The sequence below is a fragment of the Dermacentor albipictus genome, chromosome 5, assembly GCF_038994185.2.
Source record: "Dermacentor albipictus isolate Rhodes 1998 colony chromosome 5, USDA_Dalb.pri_finalv2, whole genome shotgun sequence".
In the NCBI taxonomy this organism is placed as follows: Eukaryota; Metazoa; Arthropoda; class Arachnida; order Ixodida; family Ixodidae; genus Dermacentor; species Dermacentor albipictus.
The window spans coordinates 123,024,344-123,046,855 of record NC_091825.1 but is presented as its reverse complement, the minus strand read 5'-3'; the positions used below and the strand labels follow the sequence as shown (position 1 = coordinate 123,046,855).

Here is a 22,512-nt window from a genome sequence, read left to right as displayed (position 1 = left end):
TTGCTCGCTTCAGCTCTCGCTCGAGCTTGTTTGGTTAGCTTGGTTTGTTCGCGCTTGTTTCGATTGTCATGGTTTGCGATTGTTTTGAAATCTGACTGTATGCGCGATGCGAATTGTGCAGCATTTTCTGGAAGCGATGCGGTGCCAGCGATTACACTGGAACCTTCGACGAGTCATGTATAAAAGTCGAGGCGCTTGACCCGCAGATCAGATTTTTTGACCATCGATGACTTTGCTACATGTCTCTCTGAAATTCTTTGCCTCAGTATATCGCGCAATGAGTACACGTATAGAGCTGCTCTCAAATTTCGCATTAGGGAGTATTGTAATCGTCGGTGAATTTTTTGGCAAAATCTTGTATGTTACTTTTGACAGATTCGACGTCAGCAAGCAACACCAGACGGCTCAAATGCACAGGCTCCTCCTCGACATGGAAAAATTCTACTCCAATATGGACGACGATGAGAGCAAAAGCAGGTATATATATATAGTTTGAGCCACCAAGCAGTTTAATGCGGAATCCATATATTCATCTATTCATTTGATTATTCATTGACATATACTTCGCGACTGCGTTACAACATAGTGGAAGAGGACATGAGGTGGACGTACATACAATAATGACCAGGTCAAACAGCCCAAAGTGAATTAGTGCAGCAATTTGTAGGTCTCGAACATTACTCTATACATCCATACGTCTCATACCTGCGTAATATTTCGACTAACCTCTGCAGTTACATTGAAGTTGTTCTCTGTCTGCGCCTGAATTTACACGCGAACTAACTCGCAACATTACACGACGTACAAAAAATGTGCATTTATACTCGTAGCATAATTAGTACGGAGCACACCTTCAGAGGAATAAGGAAGGAGCAAAGAATGTGAAAGACGTTAAGAGTTCTCTTAACTCTCTTTATGCTTAAGTAGCGTAGCTTCTGGAGGCAACATAACCAACTCTCACTTGCCCCTTATATAGTCTTGCCACGAGTGCACTCATAACATTCACTGAAAACCACAGCTGTTAGCCTTTCCAAGCTTGTTAGTGGAACTTGAAAAGAGGAGTTATTTCGTCGACCAGGGGGCAACTCATCCATGGCTATTTAATCTCTGTGATTTAGTTGCTGCTATTACGCGACCCGAGCATGCTTGGACCAGTTCAACGTTCATATCACTTCGTGTACACTCGGAATGACGTACATAGTAGAATGTGGGAGCTATGGTTTATTTGAGGCGAGAAAGCTCGAAGAAAATGTTATCCCATGCAAAAGTGCGCATTCTTGGCAGGTTTCTAATTTCCATCCACGGACCAAATGCTACGTAGTCATTCCAGGTCCTGTCATTAGCACTAGCTACGACGCTCGTTAACAAGCGCAACTTTATTGCGTTATTTAAGGCCACTTAAATTCATTTGATGTTGACGACTTCCGTTATTTCCTTGCAGGAGCGGCCAGGCTAACAGTGAAAGGCAAATAAGGGGTACGCAGCGACTTTCTTGAGAAAAGCTTGATCTTTGAACCCGCTGTGACTTACTCGCTTCTTTCAGAACAGGAACTACGCGAGGTGCTTAATCGCAACTTTGTCTACGAGGAAGAAGAAATCGATTGTTTGCAAGGTAAGGATTACTGTCATCCTCTCAGTCATTTTTGTGCAGAAAGGTGGGTAAAAGTAGCGATAGTAGTAGATTATATGCTACCTTGCATTTATGCAGGCGTTCAAAGTATGCTGCCAGTTTGAGTGTGACCTTAACGGTTTAGTAAGGGCGAGTTGGTGCTGACTTTTGAATGTATGCCAGCTGCAGCAAATAGGAAAGGGACTCACTATTTGCTGCGCCGACGTTCATTAAAACTGATCATAACGTTTTAAGCATCAGGCTCACCTCGGTGCCAAACAGCAGTTGCCAATTGTGAAAGAGAGAAAGAAATAAAAAGTAAAGATTTGGATTCTTGCACGCTCCTGCTCACTCACGAAGTTCGCCGAGAATTATGGAAATTCTTCGCGAATTTCAAAACACTACAAGCAAATATACCTAAATGTGAGACTAACGAAATATGCTTGCGCGAGTACGTACTGATGCATAACAGACGCAATCTGGGTTAAAGAGATAATGAAGGGAACGCGTGCGACAGACTATGAGCATGCCAATCACGCATGCCTACAACGCATGCAAACGGTTCTCTTTGGATTGTAATGACGACGTCCATAAAAAGGCTGTATGGTCGTGTCAGTTTTTTGCCAACCATGCGCTCTCAGATGGATAGTGTCACTCTTTACTTCGCCGAAATTCTGCCAGAGGCAGTTAGCCTACATAGCTCCGAAGCGCACCTTTCAAGTCCACAAGACGAGTGTAATATGGAGTGTACTACATAGGTGGCGCAATATATATATCAAGGGAGACAGCAGCGTTAATTTTTAATGCGTTAACATTCTTCGGATGCCTCACGTACTTTCCGGGAGCTATTCAGCTATGTTTTTACTTTTGCATCTAACCGTCTTTCCGCCTATCTGGGTCACTGGGTAGTCTGTGGCCGAACGGTCAGTGCATTGGGCTGTTGTTCTGAGCTAACAGGGTTTGGAACAAACCATCGGGCCAGCTTGATCACTGAGTATGTGCCAATCTGTACGTATGTTTCACTCTTCGACGAACCCCTTTGACGCAGATATGGGTTGCTGTAGATGCGGGACTGGGTAGGCACTGTTGTTCGAAATGACCCTTAGAGGCCGACTTAGAGCACTGGGTACGTGATACTCGGTTCGTGTTGGTCTCCAGTGAACCTCTTGGACGCCCACTCGGGTCACTGGGTATGCGTCAGTAGTTGAGTGCAGCTGTTCAATGAACGTCTTTGACGCCAAGTTGGCTAACCAGGCATGTGCAACTGGGAATGTGCCACTCTGGAATGACGAAAAGGATCCTTTAAATTTCTTCGATGCTGAGCGTAATTAAACCCACGTCACAAGGGCTTCTCGGGGACAGTTAGCCGACGCATTAGCAGGATGAGCCACAATTGCATTGGGTATGCGCCGCTATTGAATGAACCTCTCGCCAGCTTTACTCGCTGAGTATCTGCCACTGAGTATGTGCAAGTGATGGAACCATTCTCAGCGTTCGAAGGCGCCGGCGCACCACGCTTCTGGTCTCGGAGGTGACGCGCGGAGTTCGCGGCAGTGCCAGTAGATGGCGCAGCGGGTCGAGAAAGAAGCGCAAGAGGGGAGCCCGGTTGCCGCATGACGCCTTTGCCATCATTCGCACGCACCAACGCGCCATGCATCTCGAAGGCCAAGCACGCGCAGGCTTTGCTGCAGCGGCCCCTGATGGCGCCGGTTGCTCTTAGAGAATCGTGAAAAGCGAATCCTGCTGCTGTACATGCCTCAAACATGACTTGGTTCGACGAAGGCAATATGTTCTGTCGCTATTTCGATTCATTGCTGACGCATTACTGTCGACAGTCATCGGGAGATGGGTTGATTCTGTCGAATTTGTTTTTTTTTCTGGCAAACGTCGCAAGATACGCGTAAACAACAGTTCTGGATCTCTTTCCTCTCCACAGACCCGACGGCACTGCCGTACTTACGCCTGCTTCGCGTCAGCCCGGAGCAGACCTTGTCGCCCAGCTTCCATCCCAACAAGACGGAATACCATATAGACGTGCCCTACGAGCAGATGACCGTGGAAGTCCGCGCTAGAGCCCTCTACTGTCACGCAGAGGCTCGCCTCGACGACAGACTGGGACCAGCCAGGTATGCAATTGCACCACACAGGGGTGCACAACTATTACGCAAATTGTGTTCGGGTTATGGGCACCAAGCCGTTCACCTGAATTGCTGGACGAACTTATACCTATGCAACAGTGTATTGGGCGTGTTCTTTTCGCTGCACCGCTTTAGTCTTTCATTGCCCACTAAACCGCATACGTTCCAGCATCAGAGTTCGGACATTCATCGACTGCGTCGGCCAATCGCCCATGACTCATTTTTTGACGGGCGAGACGCAAGCCAGCGCACCCGTCTTGCAACGCATGTTAACGATGCTGATAACGCCACTGAGGTCGAAAGCAACAGAAATCGAAGACGTCGCTGGCCTGATGGGGACGTCGTTCAAAGTTCCGAAATTTTCATTTAGCAAGAAAGTACAACCATAGTACGGTAGTATACGCAAAATCAACACTTGCCTGCTACGACTTGAAGCCTACTAGCGAGGAACTGCTGCTGAAATTTGTTCCCCAGCGTCCCCCAGGGTCACATGTTATACTGTGAGGTACCTCAGTGTGTCGTGTCTAACAAACTGCTCCGCCGCAGGCCTGTGAATTACACGCTGGGCCTCGGCTACAACCGGATCAGCGTGGTGGTGGTGGACATCAGGCACGCCGAAGCCCGTGTCGCTAACGCGTACGTGCTGAGTGTCTTCAGGCGTGAGCGTACCTCGATACACGAAGCACTTCATCCACACATCGCCGGTCGCTATGCAGTCTGCAGCCTCAAGCAGGTGAGGTACGATGACGCACTTCGGATTTCTTATAGACGCAAAATTAATTAATTCAAGTCAAACAGACGCAGCTAACACAACTTGATAAATCGATAAATTCACCTGCAATGCAAGTTTCAAGACGATTGCTACTACCTACGTATATTTAAGTGCGATGTCAGTTAATAGAAAACGTTCTCTGGCATTCCTGTTCGATAGTTGACCTCTGGTCGTACTTCTGGCATGGCATGTTGTCCCTGTTGAGGCCGCACTGATATTATAGAGGAAATGGTGGTTAACTTTCTGCCATAGAGGGCGCCACTAGACATTTTTAAAGATTCTGTCCTTTGCTATGTCATTCTTTATGTTAAAGAAAAGACGTAGCGTAATGGCAACGAGAATATCCTGGCGGTTGCACTTGCGATCGCCCCCTTCCCTCCTTTTCATATTGCCTCATGCTTAAACCAACCCTTCATCCTTCTGCGAGCAGTGCGACTTTGGCAATAGAAGACTAAGATGAGGTGGCGTCATTCTTGAACGAGAGCTACGTTGCTTGCCATTAAATTTGAAGCACCAAGCTTTAACGATTCCTATGCTGAAGACTCTAAGCTGAACTACTTAGGATTTGAATATGTGCACAATTTGACACTTACTCGCTCATTTTGCTCTCAACTTTCAGAGCTGCGAGCTTGTGATTTATCCGAAGGAGCCGTGCGGGCTCCATCTGGAGAAGGCCGAAGACTCGTGGACGTCAATGACACAGAGACTGCAAGCGCTCGATATCTGTCGTTCAGGGCACGAAGACGGTGAGATAAGTTTAGTGTAACTTTGCACTCAGATGCGAATTTGCACTTCCGCCACCCGGTATGACGCTTTACTTTAAATAATTAAAAAACACACAACTTTTTAAAGCCGCTTCTGAGTCCCGATACGTTTAATCCAAGCAAGAGTTCATAGTTAAAGGATTCCTCACGCGAGCATTGATTTGATGCAGTTGTTGAATGAGAGACCGTCATGCGTTTAACATCTGGCTGTGTTCAACTGAAATGGCGATGAGACTAGAAACTGTGAAAGAAGTTGAAGGAATGTCAAAGTGGTCATACCACAAATCAAATGCGCTGCATGCAGGTAACTCACACATTTTAATAAAATCCTGCGCATTCGTTACAAATATACGCAGCCAAAGGAACAACCTGTATTAGCTATTTACTTCGGGGGATTCATTTAAGTGAACGGAAGCAATGGAATAAACATAATAAAAATCCAAATCCGGCAGATACAATAATATTCCTAACCTTACAAATGCTCTTAATGCACCTAATTCCCAGCTGGAAGGGGACGAAAATAATTTTAAAAAAAAGCCCATTTAAATGACATGGCTATATCGAGAGATGTTGGCACTACCAAACAGTACCTGCTACTCCTTGCTACAGCAACATCTACGCTGACCATGGGGCTAATACCTAACAATAACATTCTTCTTGTGCATAAACTATGAGTGTCCCACACTTTAGCCTTCCATGTTAGTTCACTAGAAAACGTAATAATCAATAAGAAGTGACACACTGCTGTGTATCTAATATATTGTTCATAGTCTATAGGGCTGTTGTCAGATGAGAAATATCTTTGCAGGACGGTGGCTGTTGCCTTGCACCAACTGCGCAAGCTCGGATTCGTGTATTTGGAGTATGGCACGGTGGGCACCCTTCAAGTGTCGCTATCCCGAAGTGTCCAACACCTTTCTGAAGACCTGTCTGGAAGGAAAGAAGGTGGGAGATGGAATAGCCCACTTCCATTTTTCTGCTACTTGAACGTGTATATTTGCTTAAGTGGAGCGTATAGATGGACTGAAGTTCTCGTAGTGTTAGAGTACATGAAATTAATTCGAAACGAACGACCAGTATAAATTGGCACATGAACAAGGAACGAAAGATGACTGACCGTTCATTTTTAACATTCCGACTAAAGTGCAAATATATAAATATATTAACAGAAAGGAAAGTAGCAAACGTACTGTATCCAAAGGAAGGCATCATGAAGCCGCGACAGTCATGTACATTGACATATTATCAATACAACACTCGTTATATAACACACGCACAAGCGTTCTGAACAAATGTGCAAGAAGCACATCACTTTTCGACGCATTGAAACGCAGTTGAATTTCAAATTAGTCTACAAAGATGTTCAGCATCGGTACATACAGTGCTTTGAAAGATGTTATGTGAGACAATTAGGAAAAAAGTGTCTTTTGTGTTGCTGCTGGTGTATCATGAAGGGTCGTGATCAGTTCACGTTATCAAATGCGAGGATCAGTGCTGCCCTCCCTTGACTTCTGTTAGAACTTCACCAAGACTACACTTATACATTTAGGGAGCAAATAAATGTGCAAAATGAAGTTGGCTTCACAGTTTTTTTTATCTTTTTCTTCCACATACATTGTATAAAAAGATTGATCGCGAAGTTTGTCACTTGAGGAAGCCTATGTTTATGCAGTATTAATATGGACACGACAAAATGGGTTTGACTCTGCTTGGGTCAACCTGTCGCCAACACGGTGTTGGCTGACTCAGACGAGATTATATAAAAACGTGTGTAAATATGAATGAGTCGGATTGACCATTCTATAGCGCGCAACATACAAGCAGTTCGATTTGCACGAGTGCTTCATTGGCTTCGCCCTGACGTAGGGTACCACTCATCCGACCACGCTACAAGTTGATGTCGACGCTCTCACGACGGGCGGTCTCAACTTGAGTTCGTAGAACCAAACCTAAGATCATATTGTAATGAATTAAATGCTTTAGAAAGTTATTACTGTGGCAACAATCAGAAACAGTCGACGCTGTTGGTGTCTACCAGACAATCCGCCCTGTACGGACATGGTATGGCAAACAAGCTCCAAAGGTAACATGCACGCTTGGGTTGAACATGCAGCTTCACGTTCTCTTAGCGAACATAACGGAAACGAAAGGGTGCGTTTCACAATCTGTGTTTTGAGTGACGTTTTCATATGAGAAGCAAATAGTTGACATCTTAACGAGTTACTAACGTACGTGGGGCGCATTGGGCCCGCTGACGCAGCAGCTGCTGTTCCTGGGCGACTCGACGAACCGCGGTATCATGTACTACGTGCTGATGCGCCTCAACGGCACGCTGGGCGAGTGGCACCGGAGCCACGGCATCGCTTTGCACGCGCAGCGGCTGAACGGAGGTCGCACCGCGGCGGGCTTCGCCTACTACCCGCAGTTCTGGCTGCCGCCTAACCGGCGTCCCACGCTGGCCCGAACGCTGAACCAGTTGGTCGACAGGTGAGCGCTTACGTACAGACGCTTGCAATATGACATGCAACACCCTTGTTTGTGCACTCTAAGGGGCTCCAGGGCAGCGCAGTGGCTCTGGCATGCGAAAATAGGAGTTTCATAAATACCACTAGTTGAAGCTGTGTTTAGGTCTGGAACTTACCCCGTGTCTGCGCAGCCGTACAGTCTTGGAGCCCCTTCGAGTACGGGCACCGGTGTTGCAGGTCATGTTGCACGTGACTGCACGTCCCAGAGAGATGCTAAAGAGAGGAAGAATGTGCGGTACAAATTAAAATTCGGCCCCAATGTTTCGGTGGAACTTTCTTTATGCAAATGCAAATGCAACAGATATGACTCTGATCGACTCAGCATTTGTGAAATAATAGCATTGATGCGACAAGAATTACAGTGGGTTTGTCGATCTTTATGCAGATGCAACACATGTGACTCTGATCGATTCAGCGATTGTCAAATAATAGCATTGATGCGACAAACATTACAGTGGGTTTGTCGACAGTTCTTCCTTTCTTTTTCCTGCAAGTCTTATGTCTCCCCGATTACTTAGAAAGCGCCACTAGATTTGGTACATTTAACAGTCAAACGGTCCACAACAATGGCACATCACATTGACTGTCTCTGGAAATTTCGCAGCATGCCGTCACTGGAGAACAGCAAGAGAACAGTTCTGGTCGTCGGTGGAGTGCAATGGCTCAACCTCAAGCAGCTGTCATCGCTGACGACGACCCTGAAAGGGTGCGCGACAAAGTGTATAAACGCTGTCGGCGAACAAGGAGAACATCAGCGTGGAGCCAGCATTTCGACGAGGGCGCTTGTTAGCACCCCCATGTCAGCACTATGTCGAAGAGTTCCCTTGTGGAAACGCTGGTTCCAGACTGACGCTTTCCACATTTGTTGATCGCTTCGTTTCAATCCTCCTGCGACTCTCTTGTTTTGTTTGGATTATAACCCAGGGAATAACCTTTCGAGAGGGGAGAGAGGGATGTTGGCGTCGGAGCAACCCTCGACATTTGATGAATTTTTGAAGGATTCAGCTTGCGTATGGTGGTGCGCGAATGAGTCGGATCAGTGCGCGGCAGTAGGCGAGACATTTTAAAAACGGCCAGACGTGCACTGAAGATCAGCCTCAAAGTGATCGCCTTCGGACAGCCGCGACCGATGCCAACAAGCAGATCGTTGATGCACTGATCAACGAAGACAAGCGAGTAGCAATAGGTGGAATGACGAGAACGCTTGAAATTTGGCGCAGCGTATTCCAGGAGACAATTGAATGCTTAGATTACCGGAAAAGAAATACGTTAAAACATGGCAGAAACTGCGCCACTGATTGTGCGATAAGCGACTGGGAAGAAACGTGTTCTTGCAGCGCGTCAATACGCGCTTTCAAGCAGTTCTCACTTAACAGCTTAAATAATTTATGTAATGGAAAAGAAAGTGCTCCACGCCCGCCTCAACATGATCAAATCTGTAGCCAACAATACGAGACGCCAGAAGCAATCAGTGCAGCAGCGCGTCACTGTCTTTGCAAAGCTGGAATGGCGCTTTATCGGGGAGGCTTTTTCAAGCTTCCCAGTCAGGGGGGAACTGTATGCTAGTAAATTAAAATTATGTAGGAAAATTAACAAGCGTCTGAAAAATAATGCGAGAAAGTTTCGTTGTCGGTAATCCAAATTGTCATTTTCGCAAAGTCCTTATTACGTCCAGAATGACCATCTCACTTCCAACATTTTTAAATCCTTTATTTGGCGCTAGTTCTGTCATTGTAAACGCAGTGACTTATGCGGTGTGCATGCGGCTTTGAATGTAACGTGTGGACGTCAGGAGCACAACAGCTGTGACATCTTGTCGCCCACTACCTATTCAAATTGATTATAATATTCTATAAGAAAAGCAAGACAACATATTGTTCAATGTACCCTGCAGACTCGGCCTGGACAAAGCGAAGATTATAATAAAGACATTCGGATCTGGCTTCCACCAACGGACAGATGGTGTTCACCGGAACAGCGTGGTAAGCCGCTATTATTTCACTACACGTAAATAACTTGATAATCAGGCTTTATCATCCAATCTTACAAACTATTCTTCTAGTGAGAGACGTGTCGATTAAAAAAAAGTTTGCCAGGCTCCACTGGAGTTGACGTCCACAGTAAGGCCAGTTATTCATGCTTTCTAGATAACGGTTGTATGGGTAATATAACTGTAGTGTAGCGAACTGTTATGTAGAGCAATATTACAAGCTGTAGAGTTTATATTTATAACAAGTAAAACAGTATTTGTATTGGCAAGATATAAGATTGAAAGTAAAACTAAAGCCTAGAGGCATGTATCCAGTCGCCCATGCAGCACATTATATTATAGATTGCACTGTCATCGGTCTAGGCCCACTAAAACGGCGAGGTAGGTCCGCCCGCCAAAGAGTGAACTCGGGAAAGAATGCTTCGCTGTAAAAACTGCATTTGAAAGCTATATGGTCAGAAGTACTACAATCGTGTTTTTAGCGAGTAAGACTTTCTTGCTTTGTCACATTTCCTTTCTTTTTTCTCTTTCTTTAAAAAAATAAATTCACAGTCAAAGAACACGAACTACGCGAAAAATCAGCTCGCCAGAGAAAACCCCTAATCCGCTTTATCGACACCATTACAATATCTAGACCAAACGTAGAAGTACACCACTCCGCTCCCAGAGCTGCCCACGCAAGCGATGGCCGAGCTTAATTTCGGCTGTCACCGATGACACCTCGCCGTAGGTCGAACGCGTGTTCAGCGCTTAAATTTCGGAATTTATACGATTAGTTCGCCTACAAATGGCACACAGTGATTTACGTCAATGTTTCTAACACGACGAGAGTTTAGAACTTCTGTAACCTTTGCCATAACGAAAGCGCAAGTGGAATTATGGTGGAGCAACAAATAGCCAAATTTCTGCCACATGCCTATTGCATTGATTTCGTCACATTTACACGTTTCGACTATGGCTTATTGTTTCAGTGGAGATGCATTTATTTCTTGTAAAATAGCACTTCACCCCTAGTGCAAGCGGGATAACCAACTGCGCGTTGCTTGCAACCTAATGAGATGTTTCAATCTAGCGAGCTTTCTTGGAAGTATAAGCCTCTGTATGCTTGTGCTTGTTCATTCGACTTCAACACTCGTACCCACTGACACTGCCTATGCCTGCCTCTTCCATTCTATGCCATTTAGAGAAGCCAGCAAATCCTCGGCCAGACCAACCAGGATATCATCCGCCAAGCAGGCCAGCTTGGCATGGAAGTGGTCGACACGTTTAACATGACCACGGCCAGGTTCAAGGACTTCATGCAAGGGAACTGTGCCTGCCACTTCCACAAGGTAGGTTGACACTTTCTTAGTGCTTCAGTCGGCACGTCACAATGTTTGCTAAATTTGGGTCAACATTGAACAGCTTATTGCCGCACCACGGGGCTGCACTGTTGAAGAAGTATATGTGCCGCTAATACAGTATTCCAACGCTCTGTCGTTTGGTTGTTTTACTGTGTTTTTGTGTCATGCTGTCTAATGCTCTTGCTTAACCCATAAACCCGGATGAATGCATAAAGGTCCTATATTAAAATCCTTCTGTTTTCATATTCAGATCGAATTATTGGATGTGGTAGTTATGGGGCTTCTGGGTGTTTTCGTAGGGCATACCATGATTTTTTCAATTTATCGTTTCTTATAAGATTCTAATTCGATGTAATCTATTAGAACAATCATTTTGGGCCACTGCTTTACATAGGGAGGAAGACGAAATGAGCACCAGCAATGCATGTTGTATGGAATGGGGTGTGTTACAAAACACGTGTGCTACATACTGTTGAAACGAGTGTTACATATTAGAGAGAACGCGAGTCGCAGACGTAGAGAAAAAGTTTCAGATCAATTAAAATATGTTTGATGAAAATGTGAAAAACGAAAGAAACTTGCTGATTATACAGCCCCAGCCCTACATCATACAGAGATCCAAGTGCAACTCTGGGACATTAACACTTTTGAAGCTGGTTTTTAATTTGTGCTCGTATTCTATGAATGTGAAACACATTTGTTAAAAATTTACGTGCCACGGTTAGATACCGAAAGCAACATCTCAGTGCACACGGAAGAAGCAACCATCTCCTCATGTCTGCTCGTGCAAAAACTTCATTTCATTGCCTAAACTCAGAGATGAAAATATAACTACGTGTAGTATAATGCCATGTTGCTGCTGCATTCTGGATTTTCACGCATTCTCAAAGAATCTGAAACAGACTTCAATGGTGCTTAGTTTTCACCGTCTGGGACAACACAGAAACCTTGATCGATTCACTGTCAAACTCCTTGAACACGGATGACAAGCATATAAGTAAACCACTTCCCTGCAGCCCCACATGCACCCGACTTAACAATTAGAATAAATATAGTGAATGAATTTGAATGAAGCTTCTTCATTCGTTCAATGAAGCATTCGCGCCCACCTTATATTTACATGCTTTTCAATTGTCCAGTTGCCCAAAGCGCTTCAAATGTGATCCACACAGGCTTTTTTTTTCGAAAATAGTGAGGTGCTTCATACCTCATGTCGAAAAATTGAAGTTGTACGTTCGAGCGACGACGACGTTTTGTTCTACAAAAGACAGCTCTTCGTTCTATAACTTTAACCCAAAGCAAGAATCATTCTTTATAGAACTCCTGCTTGCTGTTCTGGCTACTTCTAGATATCACTGTCCTCTAAACCTGTAAGAACGGCATCAAATGTGCAGGTATCTCTGTGCATTTCTCTACGGTACTCAACCAACTCAAAAATGAAGCCCATTGAGCGCAGCGGTCTCCCGCCGATGAAGAGCTAGTTGCGCCGGCTTATCGATAGATGGCGCGCGCGTGCTTTGGGGCAGAGGGGCGCAGCTGAACGCTGCGGAGTCTCAAAATCATTGGCGCTTTCGCAGCTTGCATACGCAATTAAAATAATAACGCTACTAAAGCCGTGGAATATTCTAGTCGAATAGAATGCGCTTATTCTGAAAATGCGGGCATCAGATATCGAATTGAGTGCAAATTTATTTTCGTGTAGAAATAATAAACACACTTATCTCCTATAATACGAGTGATGCTATTCGAAAGTGCGCTGAGCTGGACAAATGTCAAACGTGAATGAGGAAAATGTCAAACATGACTCGAGTTTTTAATTGGCACACAGAAAGTTGTGTTCAAGTCTTGCTCTTTGGTAGGCACAGTCAAATAACCGAAGTATTTACATATAAGCGGCCATAATAAAATGTTCGCAGAAGTCGAATAAAACGTTCTTGAATGTGTCATCTATATGCGATACAGAGGGAGATAACTCATGTTCGAGATTTAGAATGTTCGCCCAACCATACTAGAGTACATTATTGCGCGAAAAATAGCCGCAGCGATCTCTCTCTCTTTCTTTCCTTATCGGGTTACTTATTGTGAATGAGGCTAAGGAAAGAAAGAAGAAATCAGCGGGGATTTAGCGGTAAATGCGAGACAAATTCGTTAACATTACGTCGAACCTCTTTGAGGTGCCGGATCCACGATTTAAACCGCGTTCACCACATTGCAGTGTGTTGTTCAGGAGGACGTCCCTCGACACACGTCCACCGTCTTTGATGAGGAGTGAAGTGCAATTGACGGTAGTCCGGGGTAGACCACTGCCAGTTGCAAGCTGAACGCTAGAGAATCTCCCTTAGCAGTGCAATTCGACGATGCTTCGGTGTGAAAAGTTTTTCACGTTTGATCACTCGCGCTTTTTGCTGAGGCGCTCCAAGCGTATTGAAGTTTGAAGTTTGGAAGTTTATTGTTTATTGAATACAGGAAGGTATATGGTAAATATTAGTACAGAAGGAGGTCCCAGAGTTTAAATTGCCGAGGGGACCTCCTTGACACATTACATGCCGCCATGTCCTGAAATTCAGTGCCCCCGTTGACATTTACAAACGATAAACTCACTTCTATAATGCTGAACACGCTCATTGTTTTGCAATGTCTCCACTTTGTTGCAAATTGGTTGTGTTGTCTTTGTCAAACTTCTTTTGGTCTATAATCACAGTAAAACGAAGTGAAGGGTTCTGATAGTTTAACTTGCTACATTCCACCTAATCAGTAGAACTGAGATTGACTGCACCGGGCAGGACTCGCAGACGCTGCCGAATGTAGCACCATGCCCTGACAACGTTTTCGCAGTCCAAATGCATTTAAGTTACTGCAATATCTTTATCGCAGGAATGCCTCCATAAGACTAACGCAGACTACACAAAGAAGGAAAAGGAAAGAACGAAAGACAATAGCAGCGACACTGAGAACATTTGAGTTACGCAAGCTTCACGCTTATTGCTCATGAGGCTTTGTTATGTATCGAGCAACGACTCTATTCCTCACCGTAAAACCGTAAATGAAAGTTGATACGTAAGCTTCATGGATGTGAACCTTCCTTGGAAGTTACGTCTGCAACTGACGTGTCCGTCAGTTGCAGACTTCGTGTATGTGTGTTTGGGGGGGGGGGGAGGTTAGCGCGTACGTGCACGCGTGTGTATGTATGTGCGCACGCACGCACACACATGCGTGTGCGCGTGCGTGCAGTTATCTAAGCTAGGTATTTTATGTAAATATAAGTATACTGGTAGCACATTTTACTAGTCATGTGTTCTGCATTAAACAAGACGTTACTTGCCGTGGTGATAGTGAAGCAATGTGGCTTCTTATTTTGTTCCTTTCCTTGTTCTAGGTTGTCAGCGACTCCCTGACGACGTATCGCGTCGAGGGTCCCGTGAACCAGGCTTACAGCGACATTCTGTTGAGCCGCCTGTGCCAGGGACATAGGACAACGCCGGCGTGAACAATGCTTTATACGTCACGTCGAGGCTATACAAAGAAGATGCCACGTCTTTCATGAAAAATATAAGCTTGCAACAGCGCGGGCTTTCCAGTGACACAAAGTGTGCAGTGCTTCAAAGTGTGTGGTGCTAAAGACGCAAGAACGTGGAAAGAAAGAAAGCCAGATAACGGAGAATAACTATGGATGAAATCATCTGAAAGATGACAACGGCCAGCTGACTTATACAGCACGCAGCAATAATGACCCCCAATCATGGCTTCATTTCCATTTCAGCTTGGAGCGGTTGCGTCGCTCCTAAAGCTCCGATATTGCAGTTTTTGCCTCATCATCGTGGTCATAACCATGTGCAGCTTAGTTAATTTCACGGCACGGAGAAAGGCTTCCTGCATTAGCCCTGTCCCCGCCTCTCATTACCCCTGTGCTGCAAGAACTTAACCCGCTTTTAGCACGCATGTTTCCATATTCCATCACTCCACCTACTTCACGCAGCATCTTGTGCTTTCATCCCCACAGCACCCAATCTGTCACTTACGGACTGCCGGTTACCTGCCTATGCATTACACGACCTGCTCGACAACACCGATTCCTCGTTATCTTAACTAGAACAGTCATCGACTTGTTTTTAATCTACTATATAACAGTCTATTTATGTGTCCTGACGTTACGCCTACCATTTTCCTTTCAATCGCTCGTAGAGCCGTCCTTAGAAGCTTTCGGAAGTCAGTATTTTTTATGAGTGTTTAAACATAATCTGGTGCATCCAGGCGGCAACGATTACTCTTGACTTTGACTTGACGGATGTGTACCTACGATACAGATATTACGAGCAATGATATGAGAGATAGGATACAGTGACACAGTTCTAAAGGACAGGCATGCACGTACAAACACACATACGCAAGAAAGCATTCTTCGGCTATACACAAAATACAAATGTTCCTGTGGAGGTACAAATGAAGTCGTTCATAAGGGCGCCGCAATCGAAATGCTATACACTTGGGAACGCGCACACAAGAGCCACGGAAACACGATATGAAGAATATGTACAATTCCAATGGAAAAGAAATATACATTCACAAATAAAACTTTGCTTTCATGTATGCTTTCTTGGATTTACGCGACCTGAACGCTGTCACCTATCGTCACACCAAAATGCACCGCTGGGATATTTATGTCACTTTTTTTTAGAACTTCACCGTGGCACGGGGAAAGAATACAAAACCACGATGGACTATTCCTTGATTCGTCAGGTACTTCAGGATGTACTTGCTCAAAAGGTTCACCTTTCTTCGGGGATTTATCCCTCAATTGTAACAGAAGTTAAGAACTCCAGCCTCTTGGCAGCGCCATGCCATTGCTTTTGGACTGACCATTTCAAATCGCCAGCGTGAGTCATTGGTGAATTCTTTCGACGCCTTGTGCTTGATTGGGCTCTGTATGCAAGCAGCTCAATCGAATACAGTTCTATGAAAAACAAATCTGCGACATTACTTCTTCAGCGTGTCAAATGCACACAAAGAGGAATATTACGTTAAGTAAGTTACGCCTCTGCAAAAGCAAAACGGCCGCACTTGTAAACAGTGAGAGGATGCTTGATGATATAGAAGAGACTAAAAAAAAGAAACGAGACACCGGTGACGCCGCCGCCTTGCAGTTTAAGCACCAGCTCACGATGACGTCATGAAGTTGACAGTGTCTACTCGGACCGATAATTAAATTCTTATCGGAAAACATGGGCTCTACTGCGTTCTAAAAGTAACGAAGGCTCAGTATAGCAAGTTTATAGAACACTTTTCTTCACCAAAACGACCCATATACGAGAAGATACGGTGAATTAGTCTGTGACGTCACGCTTACATCTGGGCGCTGAGGTCTCGGTGCTAAATCTAAAGATAGATACATTTTGAATCTCCTGGGTGGGGCCTTACTGGGAGGAAGACGACGAAGACGTTGGTAGCTCGCTTTTTTTTTTATTGAAATGAAAATAAAAGAAGGAGACGTAGTCACCTTACAATGGTGATGGCAACTCCTTTTCTCATAGCAGAAACAACGATATCAAAAAATATGTTGGAAAATGAAAAGAAAAATCTAAAATTTTATCGTCACAGTGATGGTCTGGCACCCTACTCTCTGTGGTCAATCTGTGGAGATGACGATACCATTGACCACTTTTTTTCTTACTCTGCCACCGTTTTTCTTCTTCTGGGAAAAGGATTTTAGAATCAATGTTTAGACAACTTAGTTTAAATTTTTCCATTTTGTATATTCTTTCTATAGGTCAATAAAACTTGGTGCTGGGCTAGTTGGTGATGCATTCTTTAAAACTGATGGTAGCGGCAAAAGGGACGAGCACACTCTGAAAAGACGACGTGACGACGATGAAACGCTACTGACAACTGGTTTATTTTTCGAAAAAGTCCTATATTTAAAAGAATCACAACACATGCGCACAACCGAACTGCACCAGCCTTCTTTATCGCCATATCGAAAACATGCACGCGAAGTGACATGATAAAACACCCGAGCAGCAAGAAGTGAACATATGACCAATTGAAGAAAAGCCATACCGTTACGACTTTGAGCATGCCAAATTGCTTGCAATATGTTCTACATCTTCCTCCTATCGTCATCGTCACCCATCATGCACCTCTTTCTTCCCTCTTTCTTTCCCTCCTCCCCTTCCCCCAATGCCGAGTAGCTGGCTAGAGGAATATACCTCAGGCCGACCTCTCGGCATTTCGTGTCATTAAACTTCTTTCTCTCTCCAAATTTCCCCAGGAGTGTGCGCTCAGCCGAGCACAAATTTATTGAAGCATCGCTGATGCACAGACCCGCCTTTTTTTGTATGTGGGAAGCTTCCAGCAAAACTCTAGCTTTAGCGCTTGCACTTCTGCCCAGAACCTTTGCTTCTTTAAACCGTGGCACGCACTCGCAAACCATCACATGCGAAACTAAATTCGCAAGTTTGTCTTGTTTTGTTAAGTTTTGAGAGTGTTCCCTTAAGCGGTCATTGAGGCAACGCCCCTTCTTTCTATAGGAGCCTCCTCGTTTGAAACGCACGACAGGGATGTTTGCTCAGCCGTGGAAGAATCTTTAGTTGTTTCAGAGACATGTTCTGAAGTTCTTCATAGGTTATTTTATATTCATTTCTTCCCGACAATACTACCAATTCTAGCAGGAAGTGCAACTTCCCAATACCATCCAAATCTTGGCCAATTTCCCGCCGTGTTTATGCGCCATCTTAAAAGGAAAACCAAACAAAACAAAACCTCGCTTGTTCATTTTCGGCTTGTCATTTCTGTGGCTATTTTGCAAGAACCTGCCACCATTTCATGAAAGGTGTCCGTTTCTTCGCTGATGTACTGTCCTTACAGCACGAGCGACCAGCTCAGCGCGTGCTCCAGCGCGGGGTTCCCAGAAGGAGAAGGTCATCGACACCGGAAACACTGCAATGGCAGGCCAAGGATCCAAGCGCCCTAACAATGTACCTGACAGTACACACACTCCCGCAAGACGAGGAGACGATCGTAATACTGCTGCCAGGTCTGGCGCTTCCTTTTCCAGTGACGGCGAGTCAACGATTGCGGACGCCGAAGAGAGATTTGCTGACATGGGGGATATGGTGGATTGAAGCTTAAATGTGGTTAGTCATCCCAGAAACAGGTCCATCGGAATTCCGGTTGCTATTCAACCGACAGCAGCGGGAATGCATCTGAGGCAAGTCAGCCCCATAGCCCTGTACTACATCATAAAATCTGTTAGTGGTGATGGCACCGGTTCGACATCGTTCTACGTCCTCGACGTAGCCACGGAGGAACAAGCGAATGAGTTACTGAGACGCAACAAAGTTGAGGGCATCGCTGTGAGCAGCGTCCGCTTTCCGCACGCTTACGTTCAGAACACGTGTATTATACGTGGTGTTCCGAGATGGCTCGCAGAACGTGACATGGTCGATTTTCTGGACGCAAGGAATTCTTCATGTGAGACGCATTGTTCGCCGGACGTGTTCACGTGACACAGAGTGGCAGGTTAAACCTATGGACGCTGTAGTTTTGACATTCGACCCTAAGACCGAGTGGCCTAGTCACATAAATCTCGGTCTCAAGCGGCATGAAATGATGGATTACACAGAGCCGCCTCCACGTTGTTTCAAATACCAACGTTTCGGGCACGTGGAAAAACGGTGTAGTGGAGCACATGACTACTAGATGTGTAATGCGGACTGCACATGTTCCAACTGCGGTGGAGACCACCCTGCCAGCTGCAGCGGACGCCTGCTCCACGTTAGCACTCTACATCGCAGAAAAGCGTTTCTTTCTGGCCACGATCCTAAATCTTCACCAATGAAGGCCCCGTCCACTGACGATTTTCCTGCCCTTACAAGAGGCGCGCTAACTACTACAAGCAATATCACAAATATCAGTAGTCTAGACAAGATAATGCGTTGAAGGAGACACAACCAGAGAAGAACAGACGCTCTGAGTCGGCATCAACATCACCTAGAATTCGGAACGGGGAGCGTATGCAAGCTTCCTATTACGTAGCAGTGAAAAATGAAAGTCGTCAGCAGCTGGAAACAAAATTCGAAGACACCACGGGGATACTGCGCGTTCTCTTTGCCGCACTACGATCATATTTCGTAGGACTGCCCTCAAGCTCCGTGAAGACCGTTCTTGAGGCAGTGTTGGCGTTGGAATCCATCCTACTAGGATCTTCAGTGACCGATCCGATAATGTAATATGAAATCAACCAAGTAATCATGTTACCCCAATCGACCAACGGTGTCCTTTATAATGCAATGAAACTGTTGTGGACTAATACACCGAATAGCCAAACGAAACTTCGTTTTAAGACACTCTTTGATTCCAATTTTGGCTGTTTGGGAAGCCGAACTACCTGATCATAAATACCTGATCATCTGGATACGTCGCCCATGTGAATCCGAACATCAACTCTCTTCAGAATGAAAGTGCTACCTCGTATATTCGTCGGAAAATTCCCCATGTCTCTTTGGGTGTCAGGGATTTGTACTCTAACGTGCTGGATGACATGCGGATGTGGATAACATGCGCATCAGGTCATGTGGGGAGACAAAAACAAGCATGCTCGTGTAAGAAGCAGGTTGCGAAAGCGATTTGTCAGCAAGAGTTATGTGTCACTAATGATGGCAATGCGACGTTTTATAGACCATCTGCATCCACAAGTACAACTGACCTTACGCTGTATTCAAATGACGTTCACGTAAAAATCACAGCACCAGATCGGATGGGGAGTGATCGCTTCCCGATCTTCGTAAGTGCTATGGGATTTCACAAAAAGTGGGTGTAATATTGGCAAGGTGATCAAATGGGAAAAATACAGAGAACGCCTTGTGAAGTCTATTGGGGAGCTTTGTTAAGCGACGATAGCAAGCAAGGCAGCAGCAATTACCACTCTAAAGCTGCCCCAGAGTTTTGCGGCTCCCGACCTTAAAGCTTCACAATCTATGTGGTGCCTGTAGAAGAGTAGAGAGGCAACTTGTGCGAAAGAAGGGAGACCGGACTCTGAAAAGAGTGTTTAACAAACTCAACGCAACTATTCGCATGCCAACCCGCCGAGAAACTCTATAAGAGTCAATGGAAGGCTTTTCGTGGAAAGCTAAGTCTGTTTGCTCTGATGTCTAGAATATGGGCCGTGTTACAGAATCTATGCAGTGCGAATATATCACAGAAGCATTTGTCGCACTTATTGAAAGACAAACCTTTCATGTCGCTACTTGAGGAGTTTGTGGAGATTACGAGCTTGGAAAATCCGCAGTGACACCTTTGTCCCTTCCGCCCACCACGCCATCTGTGATGGATGCCTCATTCGCATCGGGGGAGCTGCACATAGTCATTGCATCACCACTGAGCCCCGGTTACGGATGGAATCACCAACGAGATGATCTCTAACCGGCATGAGGATTGGAAGAATCATCCCTTGTCATTATTTAACGATATTCGGATAAACAGAGATGTACTGTCATCTTGACAGTTGACATGGGTTGCACCGATACTTAAGCCAGTAAAGAACGCAAGAGCCTTGAACTCATATCGACCGGTTTCCCTAACATCCAGCATGTCAAAACTGATGGAAAATCTCGTGTGTGCCAAGCTGACATGGTGGTTTCAATATCATAAGTTTCTTATAACATGTATGACTGGCTTTAGGCAATGTCTGAATGCGCAGGACAATATCCTCGATTTGCTAAGGCACATCGAACATCAACAAGCTAACCGGTTTTCTACACTTGCAATCTTCCTCGACGTATTAAAGGCCTATCATAACATCCTGTAGAGCTAAACATTTGGTTCGAAAGTGGGAATGGGTGTCAGAGGCCACCTATTATGTTTCATTAATACGATTATTAGTGGTCGGGAAACGCAGGTGAAACTAGGGACGGCAACGAGTACAGTGAGAGCAATTTCACTAGGTGTACCACAGAGAAATGTATTGTCACCCCTGCTGTTTAATGTAACCATGGTGGAGCCACCAGATGCCTAGATGCACATGCAAGACAGTATATGTATCAATATATGCAGATGATACCTGCATTAGACTATCCGAATACCAGCACAAGCACCTGGCAGGGATGGCTCAACGCACAGAAGTGTCAGCACAAGCCTACCTTTCATCGGTAGGATTATCCATATCGGCATACAAGTCCGGTTTTATGCTGTTCCCTGGGCTGCGGCAAAGAATAATGCGGATGAAGATTAGCCTCGGAATCACGTCAATCCATCAACCAAATCACGTAGGATTTCTTGGCGTAGTACTTGATTCCACTATGTACTGGAGAGGTGCTGTATAGACACCATCGTTTCGTCGCTCGAACCGCGCTTGAATGTGGTGCGAAGGATGGCCTGTGCACGCTGGGGCAGTCAACCTTCTTCGATGTTGAGATTACACTCGGCACTGGTGGTGAACCGCGTGCCTGTCCAGTGGCCGTTAATATCATCACCAAAGCCGCAGTACGATCGGTTGCGGTGTTTACATCGGACAAATCTCAGGACAGCACCTGGTTTGCCAAAGACAGCTGCTGGCAACAAGGTTTCCCACGAGTCAAAGTCGTCATGTTTCCACTGCCTTGCATCTCAGCGTCTGCTCTTTCAACTGTGATGTTTCAGTGAGACTCGGACAGGAAGAGTGCTTCTCTAGAGAATCAGTACGCGGACGGAATCTCGCGTCTTTGGGGCACTCAACAGATTTCGCGTACTTGGCCTGCAGACAGACAGACAGACAGACAGACAGACAGACAGACAGACAGACAGACAGACAGACAGACAGACAGACAGACAGACAGACAGACAGACAGACAGACAGACAGACAGACAGACAGACAGACAGACAGACAGACAGACAGACAGACAGACAGACAGACAGACAGACAGACAGACAGACAGACAGACAGACAGACAGACAGACAGACAGACAGACAGACAGACAGACAGACAGACAGACAGACAGACAGACAGACAGACAGACAGACAGACAGACAGACAGACAGACAGACAGACAGACAGACAGACAGACAGACAGACAGACAGACAGACAGACAGACAGACAGACAGACAGACAGACAGACAGACAGACAGACAGACAGACAGACAGACAGACAGACAGACAGACAGACAGACAGACAGACAGACAGACAGACAGACAGACAGACAGACAGACAGACAGACAGACAGACAGACAGACAGACAGACAGACAGACAGACAGACAGACAGACAGACAGACAGACAGACAGACAGACAGACAGACAGACAGACAGACAGACAGACAGACAGACAGACAGACAGACAGACAGACAGACAGACAGACAGACAGACAGACAGACAGACAGACAGACAGACAGACAGACA

The 22,512-nt window shown here is 45.5% G+C and overlaps 1 protein-coding gene and 1 long non-coding RNA gene across 6 annotated transcripts in view; one reads left to right on the top strand and one right to left on the bottom strand.

Annotated features, from left to right (window-relative positions):
* The window catches only part of LOC135911634 (cadherin-like and PC-esterase domain-containing protein 1), a 64,487-nt gene extending 48,657 nt beyond the window's left edge, over nucleotides 1-15,830 (top strand). For 4 of the 5 annotated variants that reach the window (XM_065443972.1, XM_070538816.1, XM_065443974.2 and 1 more), the window contains exons 14-25: nucleotides 376-477; nucleotides 1,442-1,476; nucleotides 1,544-1,612; nucleotides 3,546-3,735; nucleotides 4,294-4,480; nucleotides 5,139-5,265; nucleotides 6,092-6,228; nucleotides 7,544-7,770; nucleotides 8,413-8,514; nucleotides 9,703-9,790; nucleotides 10,983-11,129; nucleotides 14,518-15,830. In XM_065443972.1, coding sequence (XP_065300044.1) covers nucleotides 376-477; nucleotides 1,442-1,476; nucleotides 1,544-1,612; nucleotides 3,546-3,735; nucleotides 4,294-4,480; nucleotides 5,139-5,265; nucleotides 6,092-6,228; nucleotides 7,544-7,770; nucleotides 8,413-8,514; nucleotides 9,703-9,790; nucleotides 10,983-11,129; nucleotides 14,518-14,628 — 1,522 coding nt within the window. In that variant the 3' untranslated portion in view covers nucleotides 14,629-15,830. The remainder of the gene's footprint in view (nucleotides 1-375; nucleotides 478-1,441; nucleotides 1,477-1,543; nucleotides 1,613-3,545; nucleotides 3,736-4,293; nucleotides 4,481-5,138; nucleotides 5,266-6,091; nucleotides 6,229-7,543; nucleotides 7,771-8,412; nucleotides 8,515-9,702; nucleotides 9,791-10,982; nucleotides 11,130-14,517) is intronic. The other variant, XM_065443975.1, reaches the window with a different exon arrangement.
* Nucleotides 1-22,512, bottom strand: part of LOC135911636 (uncharacterized) — a 180,535-nt gene that overhangs the window by 25,872 nt on the left and 132,151 nt on the right. Inside the window, exon 2 of the long non-coding RNA XR_010567410.1 lies at nucleotides 7,925-8,021. This is a non-coding gene — a long non-coding RNA (uncharacterized lncRNA). The remainder of the gene's footprint in view (nucleotides 1-7,924; nucleotides 8,022-22,512) is intronic.